General features: G+C 38.4%; 1 protein-coding gene across 1 annotated transcript; it reads left to right on the forward strand.

Moving 5' to 3' along the window:
• Positions 1-586: 586 nt before the first annotated feature.
• C1H3orf85 (chromosome 1 C3orf85 homolog) lies at positions 587-10,031 on the forward strand. Its single transcript, XM_058850077.1, has 4 exons — positions 587-720; positions 6,912-7,063; positions 7,264-7,349; positions 9,130-10,031. Exons 1-4 carry the CDS (start codon positions 672-674, stop codon positions 9,227-9,229), a joined length of 387 nt encoding a protein of 128 aa, XP_058706060.1. The 5' UTR covers positions 587-671; the 3' UTR covers positions 9,230-10,031.
• The last annotated feature ends 4,848 nt before the right edge of the window (positions 10,032-14,879 follow it).

Here is a 14,879-nt window from a genome sequence, read left to right on the forward strand (position 1 = left end):
AACAGGCAACAGCTATCTGGACAGGTGGGAAAGGTAAGGCAGCATGACCTCATAGTGTCCCACATTGCAGAGTCCTAACACCAGCAGCAGGCAACGAGACACTCTGGCACCTCTGCCTGGTTCAGGTCAGAAACCAAATTTCTCCCCTGCTTAGTACTTTTTCAGTCAATTTTGTCATTGGTTTATTCCTTTAAACCAAGCAGTGTGCATCTGAAATACATGGCATACTCTGGCACTGCTCTCAGAGCAGTTGGATTCAAACACCTTTCATATTCACACCAAACTATAAACTGCTTGTGCCTATCACCAGGATGAGGGGGAAATAGTCATACAAAAGACTGATTCACTGAGGCTTACCTGTTAAATGCTTGTAGAACAAGCCCACTGTGGTATTTTGCATCATAAAATTTATGAAGAAGTAAATGCATCCACACAATAATGAGCCATTATGGCTCATTAGAGGTTCAGCTTGCAAAGTCCAAAGTGTACAAACAGAGGCATTTAGGACAAATCTGAACTGAGCACTGTACCCTGCCCTCTGCCTGAACCAGCCCTTTACACATATCTGGTAAATGATTTATAAACCTAAAGATAACAAAGTATAAAACCTCTTTTTCTCCTTCTATTGCTCTCTTCACTTTACAAAGGAAACCCTTTCTGAATAATTTGCCATGTCTCTGAAAATGTTTCAAATTTTGGTGTCTGTTCTGCTGTTTACAGGTAAGTGCCTGGCATCCTGTCTCATGTCATTCCCTTCAGGCTTGTTAAATAGTCAGCTGGTGAAAATGCCTGGTGTTACCACCAGAACAGCACTGATGGAAGAGAATTTACTGGAAATCACTGCATCAGGGACATACAGGAGAGAGGGTGAGCACAAGATTGCATGGCAAATGCTGTGAAATACAGTTTGATTCTGCTCCTCGTTACTGCTTTTGAGCCTTTTACTGCTCTTGTATCAGGAGGAAGGATGCATTTCTGACAGAAAAACATTCTTACAGGATGATTTCCTGAACTGCTAAAATTGTAAAAAGAACCTGATGCTGTTTCTACGAAATCTTCTCTAAATATTATTCTTATCTCAACATTTATTGTTTGTAGGAAACAATTGCACATGCATTTATAAGGACCCAAAATAATCTATTTCACAAGTGGTTTCTGGAATGCCTGACTTGAATTTCTTAAGGAGACTCATTGTTTTAAGGCACTCAGGCTGTCTGAATGCTGATCCTTCTCAGCACTGTGTGACCAGAGCATCTACAATCAAGACCCAACCTGTAAAACTTGGACCAGAGGGAAAATGGATGGGGCAGGGCTACCACACACTCTTCCCAAAGCAGCACATGCTGGTACAGTCAATGATCACTGATGCACATGCTGCAAGATTAATTTGTTTCTCAAAAAATTAAAACAAACCAGGCAGGCAATAAGTGACAGCTGACTTCCCAAGTGATTGCCTGCATCTTGACAAGATGATCTATCCACATGCATGCATTAAAAGCATTTCTTAGATCTGAGTGCTCCAACACACATGCAGGAAATACATTATGTGAATAGCTAAGGCAGAAGAGACAATGATTAATAGTGGATTATTGAAAAAGGTTTTGTAAATTGGAACCACAGTCAGGTATAATCTCATGGGTTGAATTCACTTCCATGCCATATTGAACCTGAGTTTTGGCTACAGTGAGGCTCTGCAGGGAAATAAGAAGATGGAAAGGGACTTTGTCTTCTGCAAGTTTGATCTCACCTATAAACCTTTCCCCCTTATTTGTCCTTCCTGATCTACAGTTGAACTGGGACAGTTCCTGGGTACTTGCCTATCTTCTTGAACTTCACCTCCTTTCCACTGAAAGCCATTTGTAACACAAACAGTGTCATCCAAGGCCAAGCTGGGAGCATAACAGCTTGCAGCTCCTCCTTTTGGAAGACTTTCATCTATTTTATGTCTTTTGTCTTGTTTTCCCTCTTTTCCAGGTTTCTATTCTTGAAAATACGCAAAGAACTACTTATTACTAATTTTTAATGAGCTCTTAAAAGTCTCATTGCTCACAATCAGTTGTTTTTCATTAATTGTGAATCCTTCCAGCAACAATGAAGGTGGTGGTGAAGTAAAACAGAGACTATAAGATTCTCATGAGAACTTTATTTTTCTTCATGTCCTCAATTCAGCTGCTGTAAACCACTCCTCATAGTAAACTACAGTCACAGCACTGGGAATAGGCTCTCTGGACCTTTTGCTTTAGCCTCTGGAGCGTGCAGCAGCAAGGGAATGGGGTAGGAGTGTGATGTCTTGGCACTGAGAGAATTGCTGAAGTCTCTCAGGTGCCTGATGGGGGTGTTTTGCCACATATGGATGTAGAAAGGAAATCTCAACAGGACCCATTGAGTGGACAAATGCACTGGTATTTTTTTCTAATACTTTGCTGCAGTGGAAGTAGCTCCTTCCCTAGGATTATCTAGGATTTTTGCCAAATTGACTTGCTATTTAGCCATACCTGAAAATTATCCTGAGCCCTGGCATCATATTGAATATGTTCAATAGCTAATTCTACATTAAGTGTCTATAGCTTCTCTGACTTTGCTGATGAGGCTGATGCTGTAACTCTAAGGATTGTTAATGATGTCTCTTGAACCAGAGAGCTCTTGTGTACTGTGATATAAAATTAAGAATTGTCAAAGAATAAAGTATATTTTACTTCAAGCTTGAAAAAGAAAGAGATGAGGCCAAAATTTCAAAGACTGGGTGTTATGGGTAGAATTGAAGCACTTAAGAATCAGTGACTTTAAATCTTGCTGTCAACAGGTATTAGCAAATCTGACTGATTGAATTCTATTTTAAGGCTTGTTACCAACACTCCAGAATACAAAGCCTATGTACATAAAAACATTTTTTACAATAATTTGAAAAGAGCAATGCACAGGCATTAGACTTTAATACAATTGCACTTTTCAACTGAAAAAAGGTGATAATCTGGGCCAGAGGTGGCCTGCAGAATCTTGCTGCAATCCAGCCATTTATACAGTGTTCTGACACATAACCACATCTTGATTTCCAAGGAATTCCACATAATCTAAATACTTGGAGTGAGGAGAGAAGCAGCTGTTGCCATATTTTTTTCAGCATTTGCACTGTTGTACTGTGGTATTCTGAGTCCTCAGACTGTGTCCTGTGGTCAGACTTTGTGAATTTAGTTTTAGAAATTCAGATAGCTGAAATCATGGTGGGGAGGTGGTCCATTCTGGCTCACTTCTAGCCTTAGGAAACACACCTGAGCTGCAGACTTGATTTACTTTTTCAAAGTTCCCAACACGTCAGCACCTGCCACCTCAGCAAGGTTGAAGTTTAGCTCTGTCCAAGTTTAGCCTCTGTCCAAGCTCTGTCCTAAAGAGCTGATAAGACTGGCAGCCTTACCTCCATAAGCTGAGATTCTGACCAGAGTCACCATAGCTGATAAGAAGAAGAAGAGTTAGACCTAAAGGAAAGGAGACAGAGAAATTGCCAGCTTTTGATGTTTAAATTCCATTGATATTAACTTAAGCAATATGTTTTCAGGTTGTCAGAAACTTGCAAGTCTTCCAAAACTAGAGAGAAACAATAGTGTGCACAGAGAGTGTTTGAAGTGCTGCTAAACAATTGACAGTTTTTTTTGTAAATATCACAACAAATCAGAGATAAAACCACTTTTCCCTGTGGTAGTTGTGCATCAGGGATAAATATTGGTCCTAAGCCTAGAGATTGTTCCTTACCACTTACACAATACTGCTACTCTGGATAGAAACAGACTTTGGGGTAGAAAATGAAAGAAGCAGCATATCCTATACTGAGGCAGATTTGAAGATTTTTCTTCTTATCATTAAACTCTGCTGTTAGACGTGCAAATGGTGGCCTGCCTGCTCTCCCCAGACAACTCAGCACACAATGACTCTTGCTACTTAACTTTTACAAAAGAAAATATGTTTCAATTAAATAGGTCCCTTAGCAGGCAAATTTGTCAAAACTTAATCCTATAATCACCTTTTTGATTGTGTGATGAAGTGAATTATTGCATATTCAGCTGACAGAAAAAGGTGTCTTCCTGGGAAGATTTTGTGGCTGCATCCAGCTGAATATGTTGCTTTCTGGAAATTGATCCTTGTAAAGAGATATATGCTTCCATTCAAGTCTAGGATGAAAAGATTTTAAAGCACAGTATCCAGGTTGATTTTCTATTTTGAGTGCAGTTTTCTTGCTATTCTGTGATATTTTTTATTATTACTTTGACATTCCAAGATATTTGATATGTGTTTTTCATAATCAAACTTTTATCATTGGTTTGGGGTTTTGTTTTATATACTCAGTGCTGGATTAAGTGTACATTTGACTTTTTTGAGCAAGATGACAAGGTTGTACCACCATCTCTTCTCAAATTTAGTCTTAGATCATAGTAATCCAAAATTAGATGCTGAGAAGGCATGGTAACAATAATGACTACTAACAGTTTTCCCTCTGGACAATGACTTTAGGTGCACATGATAGACAAAACTATCTGCTGAAGGCAATAATTACATGACCTAAGCATCTGCTTGCTAAAACCAGCCAATTTTTTTCTATAATTTGCTTTTCATGTGAGAGCACTGAGTGAATCTTCAAGAGGATGAATGGAAACACTATAACTGGTAACAGCTGATACAACCCCAGCAATACTTCACCCTCCACCCACATTCCTCCTATTTTCCCACTGGGACATTTATATCTAAAAGTGCTTTTCAAATCACATATTTCTCTAAGAGAGGAAAAAAGTATTGAATAAAAAAGAAAAAAAAATCCCATGCATTATATCTGGTTGCTCTTCATGGTGAGTTAACTGTTTCAGTACAGCTTGAAGTTCTTCATCTATTTTCCAGCTCAACTTTATGCACCATGAGCCATTTTATTAACATCACACTGAAATTATGATAATAATGATAATTAGAAATTATCACACTGGAGTTCTTCCAGAGGCGTAGGTATTTATAAAAAGCAAGGAAAAAATCCACAAGAAACAGAGCTGCTTAATGATCTTTTTTTTTTGCAGCCTATTTCAGATCTGCAGGGCCAGAGCACATATTGGTGATAAAATGTAATGTTTAATGGCCCTTACTAACTGTATGTACATTTAAAGAAAAGGGAAGCTTTTAGTGAGTCAATTTCTGATCCCACTTCAGTTATCTCAGTCTAGAAATGTAATTATGAGCTTTAAAAATACTTAATATATATAAAAAAAAAATCCCCAAAATCACTTAAGAGAAATTAACAGCTCATAGAATTTTCTATTTGAAAACAGTAAATTGCCAGAGAAATACTGAAATTTGGCAAAATCTTAGTGTTCTCCTGTGCAGCTCTAAAATGCAAGTATAGCAGCTTAATAGACATATGCATGAAATATATTTTCCTTTTTCCCAGCTTTCCACCAAATTTCTGAACTTATGTTTTTCCATGGAGTTGGTAACATTTCTGAAGATGGCATTCCTTGAAAAATCCCTACCCTAAGACTTCTACCTTCAATTTATGATTATAGTAACTTGGAATATGAAGAAACTGAAGTAGGAAGGAACTACTGGAACTGTGATTGCTTGCTAAGTAACTTTTCTAAAGTACTCTTTGATGTCTATATTAAGAGAAAAGATGACAACCACCCTCACTTTTTTTTTTTTTTTGTTCATTACTGTATAACCAAGCTTTATCTCATCTTTTTTTTAAGCATTTTTGGCACTGAAATGAAATTAAGTGAAAGGGAAAAGCAAACACTCTAGCTCACATATCTTCTACCTATATGCATTCAGCAAACATTTTTTCTATTGAAAAACCAAAAAGCAACTATATTGTGGATGATCAGGAAAGCCAGCAATAATTACATTTGAACTGGATTCAGCTGAACATTTCACATGAAAGAAAATATTTGATACTCCCAGTTAGATTTTCCCCCTAGAAATTCAGAAATCAGGGAATTGGAGAGCTGTGAGGTGATAGCTTGCCCTGCTGAGCTCCTACTCTAAGACATAATAGACAAAGGTTCAAGTTCTTGACCCTTCTGTTCCAAGTATGTGCAGGTCACCCTCAAGTGTCCATTTAAACCCACTTCACTAAATTGGAGCACAGCTGTTTACAGACACTGGCCTCAGCTTGGCTGATGGATGTGAGCTTCATCCTAATCAGTGGTTTATTAAAAATTGTGTGATTTGGACTGACGTGCTATTTTGCACTCTTTTAGCCCCGTATTAATTTATGTCACAAGATTAATTTATGTCTCAAACACCTGAGAATAAAAAGAAAAGATATTTTTTTGTGTACCACGGCCTTTCATATGAAGCTAAAGAGGAATTCTGACCTTTTTCTTGTGAAGAATATTTTTTTCAAGGTCTGCAAGGACTCTTGTATCTGTGGTGATCTCAGAAGCTATCTGAAGCAATGGAATAACAACATTAGAACTGCAATATCTTCTGCTCAGAAAGTTATTTCCAGGCATGCAATTTCTATGCTGATACTAATGAGAGTAAATATCACATATAAGCCAGGAGATTCAGAAACCATAGATAAATTCATAGGTAGGGTTTGTATTATTTTAAAAACTTTAGGGTCTCAGCACACCTGAGACTAGAGCAATTACAGTCTAAGTGGATTTTTGAAAGAAAAATTTGCACTAAAAATAAATTAGTGTATTAATTAGATTGTAACTTTATTTACTTCAGATTAGAAAGCTAAATAATGATTTAGAGCATTTATTTTATTAACTTCAGGCTTAAAAAAGAATTTCTTTCTGCAAACCTAAGGTAGGACCACCTTTGATTTCTATTAAATAAACTACAGAATCAAAACCATATTCTGTGGATATAAGGGTATTTTTGAAGTGCACATTCTAACATAATTTTCTGATATTAAAAATATTTATCAGCTTCTGTTTCAAGTGTCCTTGGAGCACCCTTTCTGACAGAAGAATCAGCAAATCAATTCATACGGCTCAAGCGACACATCCCATATTCTCCGAGCTACTGGGACTCAAGCAGCAGCCAGAGCACGTGGGGATACAAACGTGTGGCTGAACAGGTATCTTCTTCTTTCCTCTTGCAGCACCTGTTGAGGAAAAGAAAGCATGGGTCTGGCATTAACATGTAATATAAATCATTTGGGTCAAGGCAGGAAATTTTTCTGATTTATCAGCACAGGCAGGGCTGCTCGGTAGTCACGGGCTGTATTTGTTCAGTATCAAAGCTCAGAATATTCCTTCCTGTTTTGATCTACTTCAGGTTAGTGAATCATGGGCAGCTTTGAGAGAAACAGCACAATACTACATGGACTTGGACCCTTTTGCCTTCGATCCCTCGACAGCCGTGTTCCATGGGGTTTCTGAACAGAGCATTTCATAGACTCGGAGCCTGTGTGTACCAAAGTAAGTAAAACTGACCCATACAACACTGCTGACAATTGGTTTATAGTGTCATAAACCCAACACAGTAAAAAAACCCAATTATATCTTGATAAATTAGATTTGTTTCTACCGTCCAAGTTTAATAGTTATTTAAATGCGGTCATTTTATTGTTGCGGGTTCTTTTTTATGTATGCCTTGGAAAAGATCATTAAGAGCTTTAAGAATATATATCCTTTTAAAAGTCAACAGAAGCTAAACTGCTTCCTATAGAGTTGATTTAAAAAGCAGACAGAAAGCAATTCCTGAGGAGAAAAATAGAAGATAAAAAACTTCATCTACTTCAGCGACAAAACTGTATTCTGTGTGGAATAAAACCTCAGCAGCACAAAACAGAGAATGAGACATAGCAGTTGGTAAAAGCAGTATTTATAGATCAGCACAGGAGTACATGAAATGAAGTGTCGCAAACTGTCTCAGAGAAATTGTTAAGGATTGTGCTAAAATTGGACACATTTTTTGGGACAACATTTTGTCAGATTTAGGGAGCATTTACTAAATGATTCAGTTGGACAAGCACAATGCACTTATTATTCCTGTGGAACATGTTTCCTGTGAAGATACTGCAGTCCTTAAAAATGGACAGGATCATGTAGAACTAAACTCAAACAGTTTCCATGCTTAAAACAGTTACTATAACAGCAATCTGTCAGTCTGACTGAAACGACCCAATAGGAAAATGGGTAAACTTCTTCTCTTAATATACTTTGAATTGAATATGTTTTGAATTTTATTGACTTAAAAGTGCCTTTCTTTCTGAAAATGAGTTTAATTTTGAAATGCAGCTTTTGAAAAGACCTTTTATTTTTATAAGATAGGAATTTGACTTGGAAATTCTCAGAGTGGGCTTTCTAGGACTGTTTGACCTGAAAGGTGACACCAGTTTCACTCACTGTAAGCAGAAGAAAAGTAGGAGAGAATAGCTAAAAGCTGTAATTTACCTCCCCTCCTGCTGAGGCTTCAGCTGGTGCCCTTGGGCAACTGCAAGGCAGCACCAGGTTATTCACTCACAATTTCTAATATTGATATGGGTGGATAGCATTAGTCACTTCTGCCTTATGACAAATTTACCTGAAGACACTTAGTTTTCTGAAAAAAACCCACTGCCTTTCCCATCAGAAAAATTCCTCACAGAGAAAAGCCCTAACTGTGTCTAATTACTGGTTGTGCATCCATGTGCCTGACGGCTTGTGATGGCAGCAGCTGCCAGGCAGACTCCAGGATGAGTTGTGCCTCCAGAACGATAATCCTAATGATTGTCATATGACAGGATTAAAGCCACTTACACAAACACATTTACAGGCACTCCCACTGAAGCATGTTTGTGATTTCAAAGCAAGGCTAGTTAACTCACAGACTGAAATAAACTTCCCAGTGCTAATGTGACAGGACTTGACATGCAGAATTTTTGAGAAGTCATATAGTAGCAAAGAAGCATCAAGTTAGAAGTTACAAAAACCATTATGGCTAAAGTCAAACAACCTTATTGCTCCTGATTAGTGATAGTTCTGAAATTGAAAACCTATACAACTTATGCAGGAATCTGGTTCAGGGGCTGTACATCAGAAGAAAACCTTTGCAAAAGCTAGAAAACCTAAGACTGCAGCTGTTGACAGTATCTTTAAATTAATTCTGTGCCTTTTTTTTTTTTTTTTTTCTAGAAGCAATTTATTCCATCTTTTCTAGCAACAAGATCGGATCCTACATGGAGCTACTACAGCAGTCTGGGACTCACCTCCAGCAACAAGCTATTAAATCCTACACATCTTGTATCTGGCCATGTTAGGATATGGCATGTTATGTACTTGCCATTATGTATTGATAAGATGACTTTATCTCATCCCACTTGGGTTTAAACCCAAAATTAATACAGTAATTCTCTGCATAAATACTGCATATTTTATATTCATAAGTAGAACTGAGACATTGGTCATGGCAAATTGAATAAGAAGTTGAAGAAAACCAACTGTGAAATTCTAGCAGGTCGGGTTTAAAAATGCCTAGTGTTTTCAGGTAAAACATTCTTTTGACTAAACGATTGTTTGAAGATGTACATTTCTGCTTCTGTGACTGAAAACCACATTTTTATTTCTCAGTATTTTCCTTTAGCTACATTTTTGAGAGGCAAATAAGAAATGAAAATCAGTCACTTTGGATGAGTGAGAGAAGTAGAGCACATTTGCTTCAGGTATACTTCTGTGGTTCAATGCATTTCCATTTATTCAAGTACTAGTAGTGTTGTATTACACATCCATTCATGTCAACGCTGCTCTTTCCTCGTTTAATCTTCTGTACTTGGTCTTGAGTGCCAAAACCCACTGAACTTACAGCTACTACTGTGAGATGTTTTTTCTTACTCCACTTTGGATTGGAAATGGTGGAAACATTCACAGCTCCTTTTCTAAAAAGAAAATGGTGGTGACAAATGTTCTTTATGCCATGTTCTTGAGCTTGGAAGTTTTCTGTTCATTAAAACAGTTCATTAATGTACTTTATTTCAGAACATCTTTGAAGAGAGGATTAGGCTTCTGTGTTTCTTTTGTATGTTGTTAATATAATGTTAACAATTAAAAGCTTTTTCAAACTTGGCCAAATTTTTTGCATGAATAAAGATGACCTGTTGAGGAAAACAAAATGTATGATAACCTAATGGCAAGGTAGGTGAAGGAAGGCAATTTTTGCTTGCTTTTTTTCCCCAATGAGCAGATTCTGCATGTCGTAATTTCAGGATTCTTTGTAAATATGGACTGTACATTAACTGGAACATGTTTGAAGATAATGTTGGATCTTCTAGAAAGAAATCCATATTCTGGCTTTTTGGCAATCTCTACCATGATCCTAGGTATGGAACTATCCTTAGGCCGTTATTAATTTCCCTGCACAGGACAATGGGCCTGAAATTGCCATTATTCATTAGCTGAAGCTGAAAATTCATTAAACACTTGAAAGAGATAAATGAGGTGCAAGTTCAGTATTTGCTATGTAGGATTTCACATCTTTAGTCACACTACTTAATTATGAAGAGTTCATTCAAAGATAAGGGGTGACAAGTGATATATAAAGTAAAGACCACAGTCATGGCCTGTCCCTACTGCCTGCCTTCTCTGCACTGTTCATCCTTGGACAAGCTAGTGCTCCCAACCCTAAACATTCCAGTCTTTTCCTCAACAGCAGCACAGACATGACAGTGTTACTGAAAATCTTCATTTATAGCAAAATGCAAGACTGTAAGGATAAGCACTGCCTTTTATTTTAAGTGGCTATGCAGTAAAACCCTGAGGATGCACCTGCTCCAGCTGAGCATCTTGCTGGACCCAGAGAAGTTGCAACTCTGCAGGCAGTGATTCCCACACCACTTGTGAGCCAGTTCCTGAAGTACTGCTCTTTCCTGCCCCTCTCTAATTGATGTCATTGCTGCCCAGGCAGGGCTTTGTGATCTATCTGTGCATTAACTGCAGCTTTCATGCCTGCATGGCATTTTAAACAAAAATGGGGGAATTTCAGGAGCTGGTTTTTAGATAGGCAGCAGACATCCCTGGAGTGGGGATGACAAAGTCCATCAGTGAGGTGGAAGGCAAAGTGAAGTGCTATCAGCTACCATCTGCTATCAGCTAGTGAGGTAACTGCCCAACCCTTATGAACCATTTTAGGGTTGTCAGAGCCATAAAATTAGGATAACCACTGTCTGTTGCCACGAGGACAGTCTTGCACTAGGCTAGCTTTGCAAGAAAAACGTCAGACAATGCCAGGGGATGCAATTTGGCAGATCTGTTGTACTTAGACATGACTAATTCCTTTAAAGAAGTTGTTCTGAAAGGCAGAGGCTCAATACTCAATCTGCAAATCCATAGCTTCAAGCTAATGTCAGTAATTCAGATAATTAGTGTTGCTGAATTAAAAGGGAAGAATTGTGCACGCATGAGCAGCAGTGGAGGATGAGGTGCTTATTTTGTGTTATCAAGTGCATGCCACTCATAACAATGAGCAAATGGATTTCACAGAATTTGAATATTAAATACTTTCATCTGCATTTATTAATAACTGGGAAAAATATTTACCCTGTGAATTTGCTCCCTCTATTTATCTTCATATATTGTTTCAGCACTTTAACACAAGCAAACCTGGACCCTTCTTTGCTGACTTTTCCAACACATCTTTATGTTGCCACCTACAAGTTTTATCTCCTTGCTTTTTTCTACACAGCACATATACACAGGCAATACCTTAGCAATGATAAAACTAAGGAGAGCTTCAAGTACATCTGTGCTGGTCGTGAGAGTGGAATGACACGTCTCAGGGCATAGGACCTTTGCTTCTGGTGCAATGGAGAGCAGTATTAATTACTAGTTTCTGAATACTGCAAACTTTTTAAACAAAAAAACCCTAAGCCACACAAATACCTGAGCTCCCTGAGGTTAGAGAGAACAGAGTTCCTCTGACAGAGGGGGAACAGGCAGAGAGGAAGAGGAGTTAGAGGAAGCTAAAGCCAGGTTTGTCTCTGTATTGATCTTAACTGGATGGATGCAGAACATCCACCAAGCAGCTTGATTTTCCAACTCTTTCCTGACTTATGTGAACAGGGTAACTAAAGTCAACAGAACGGCAGAAATCAGGATACCCAGGTATCTCATGGTTGATATCTAGCTCCAGCAGCAGCTTTTTGCCAGGCAATGCCCTACCATGGGAGTGGCAAGTCAGTCGTGCTGCAAATCCTTCCTCAGAGCACTCGCCTATTCCCCCAGTTTCTTGTATCCCTAATTTTCCCAGTCTTAGAAGAATCAAACTGCCTTTGCAATCTCTCCTACTCTGTCAAGTTGAATTGAAAACAGCCCACAAGTTACAAAATTACTGTGGCTAGACATGAGGGATAAACATGTACTTACTGAGACAGCATGGTTGCAGGAGCCTTGCTTTGTTAGGGAAACAGAGGAGGGATTCGCTGTAGTCAGACATGACAGCAGAAGTAAGAAAACCTGTCATTTCAACAATAATTGAAGAAAAAGATTAATACTCCATGGCTTTCTTTAAATGAGAAAAGCAAGTCATTCTGAACACAGTGAATAGAGAAAGCTGTAGAATCCAAGTAACCTATATATAACCTGCTTTACAAATGTTGAATATGGGATAAGTACTAAAATACAGTTTTCTGTAAACTCAGCAGGTGAGTATATAGAGGTAATGAGAAATAACCATTTATTTTATGATCTGAAATGATTTCTTCAACTGTGGCAAGTGGTATTCAATGGAAGTTTTACACACTACTTCATCATTGCTGTAGTTCATGTGGCTGAACCTGGTCCCAGATGACTTTAATGCATAAACCTTTTGAGCTTGCATCACATTAATGTTGTGCCTTGCTTTACATTTGATCTTCTGTTGTCTTAATTTAAACCAGAACAGCTGAGACAAAATACTCATCTAATCTACACCTGCTGCTGGCTGCCAGCAAGAATGAGCTGTGTTCGAAGCAATTTATGTTGGCTGATTAAGTACATAAACCACCCACCTGAGGCAGGTGCATTGCCATAATCACTTCATGTAGAGTGTGAAATAAATTGTTAGTGTTTTGCATCATCCATAGGAAAAAATGAGCTCAGTAGTTAAAATGTAAACATAGAAAGTTATCCAAAACCCTAAAAGTTCAGCCAGGAAATAAGCAGTCTTTGTATGTGACTATTATGTTAAGTAAACAAACATCAATAATTACTGATCTGCCTCGAAGACTGTTGAGAGATATGTATTTCAAACATTATCACATCAAACCTGCAGGGCCCACTTTCCACCAGCTGCAAAAAAGAGAAACAATTCCTTCTATGAGAGATGAGTGGTATCAAACTGGATATCTGTAAAGGTGATCAACATGAGGCAACACAGCAAACATCTGCTCCCTTTGAGCCCAAGCCCAAGCCACATCCCACTGCAGCACTAGGCAGGCTGAGTGCTGCAGCTGACTGCCTTAGAGATAGAACAAGTACTCATTGAGACTCACAATGCAAATTTTACCAAGGGGAGTAAGCTTTCCCTATGCCAATGTCAATCCAGACAGGGACAGGGAAGGAAGAAGGGACAGAATGACAAATCTCAGCCCTCTAGGGTCAGGCCCTAAAAGCTTCTTTCTCTATGAGGCGTTACAGGATAGTCAGCTTGGAGTGACACTTCCTATTCAGCTCCTTACTCCTGGTCATAGCAGCCACTGCTAAGGTGATTTCATGCCAGTCACTGCCTCCATGGCAGAACTGAATAAGCATGTGAAATCCTATCTGAATAATTCAACTATGTCCTGCTTGTGATTGAAAGCTGCTGTGCAGCAGGGAGCTCACTCAAGGAAAGCTTAAAAAACATCCTTACCACTGCTGTCAATACTATTATCATAAATCCAAGGCCCGACTGCGCAAGGTGCAATGCGAAAGCAGTTATTGTGACATCTTCAAAATAAAAGTAGGGCTGTCTAAGGACAAGAAAACAACCACAGATAGAAGATGACTAAAGGATGGTGGTGGTGGCTGCTTAGCACTGAAAAATAACCTATTTGGTAGTTATTTAGAAGAATAACTTAAAAACATCTTATTTGCAGCTTCAAACTGGCTTTGGTTGAACACAGCACAAAGAACTATAGAGTGCTGCTCCCTCTTGGTGTCTCTGTTGAAATATTTATGGTGCTACCCTTGCTGTGGAGTTCAGGCAGGAGGCTCAGTGCTGAAAGATCCACCACAAGCTTCCTGATGGCCTGGGACCTATACATCCACAAATTACAGTGTGGGCATGATGCAGCCTGAATTTTGCTATGGTTCCTCAAAAAGCAACTACCTCATAGCAAAGCTACATGAGCTGACTTTTGGTTTTTAATTTAGAAGACTTGCAGTAATGAGGAAGAGCCTATTAAAACATTTAAATAGTGAACTTAAGAGGAACAAAACTAAAGAAAACAAACATGCTCTTACTGGAATGAGTGTGTTTCAGGCTCACAGAAAATAACTCACAGCACTGAAGAGGTCAGATGTGAATTCATTACTTTTCTAGTACAAGATCACTCGATGTCCAACAGCCCTGCCAATCATTATGCCCAATGCAAATAATGGATTTTAAATGTTTCTGTCTCATTATCTTGCGACAGGATTGTTATTTTATGACTATACAACAATTTTTTAGAAAAATCTCCTCAAGGACGGGCTATATACATACATACACACACACACACACACACACACACACACACACACACATATATATATATATATATATGTGCCTGGTTAATTTTCTTCTTTTCCCCACTGCCTAGATTGCACAGCAAGCATCCTCGATGGAATGGGCCATTCCAGATTGCTAAACAGTGGGCTTCAAAATTCTCCAAGTTTGCATTAATACAAGTAAATATATACCACAGATTTTTTTTTTTCTCAAATCCAGAAAAGTTGGCTGTTATAATGGCTTAACAA

This window comes from Poecile atricapillus, chromosome 1 (genome assembly GCF_030490865.1).
Source record: "Poecile atricapillus isolate bPoeAtr1 chromosome 1, bPoeAtr1.hap1, whole genome shotgun sequence".
Taxonomy (NCBI): Eukaryota; Metazoa; Chordata; class Aves; order Passeriformes; family Paridae; genus Poecile; species Poecile atricapillus.

What these genes read in the sequence shown, in the direction of transcription:
- C1H3orf85 (XM_058850077.1), top strand. Translation starts at nt 672, where the DNA reads ATGTCTCTGAAAATGTTTCAAATTTTGGTGTCTGTTCTGCTGTTTACA. An exon ending in GTCTGTTCTGCTGTTTACAG is followed by an intron (nt 721 to 6,911) that starts GTAAGTGCCTGG and finishes AATATTTATCAG; the next exon opens with CTTCTGTTTCAAGTGTCCTT. An exon ending in ACAAACGTGTGGCTGAACAG is followed by an intron (nt 7,064 to 7,263) that starts GTATCTTCTTCT and finishes GATCTACTTCAG; the next exon opens with GTTAGTGAATCATGGGCAGC.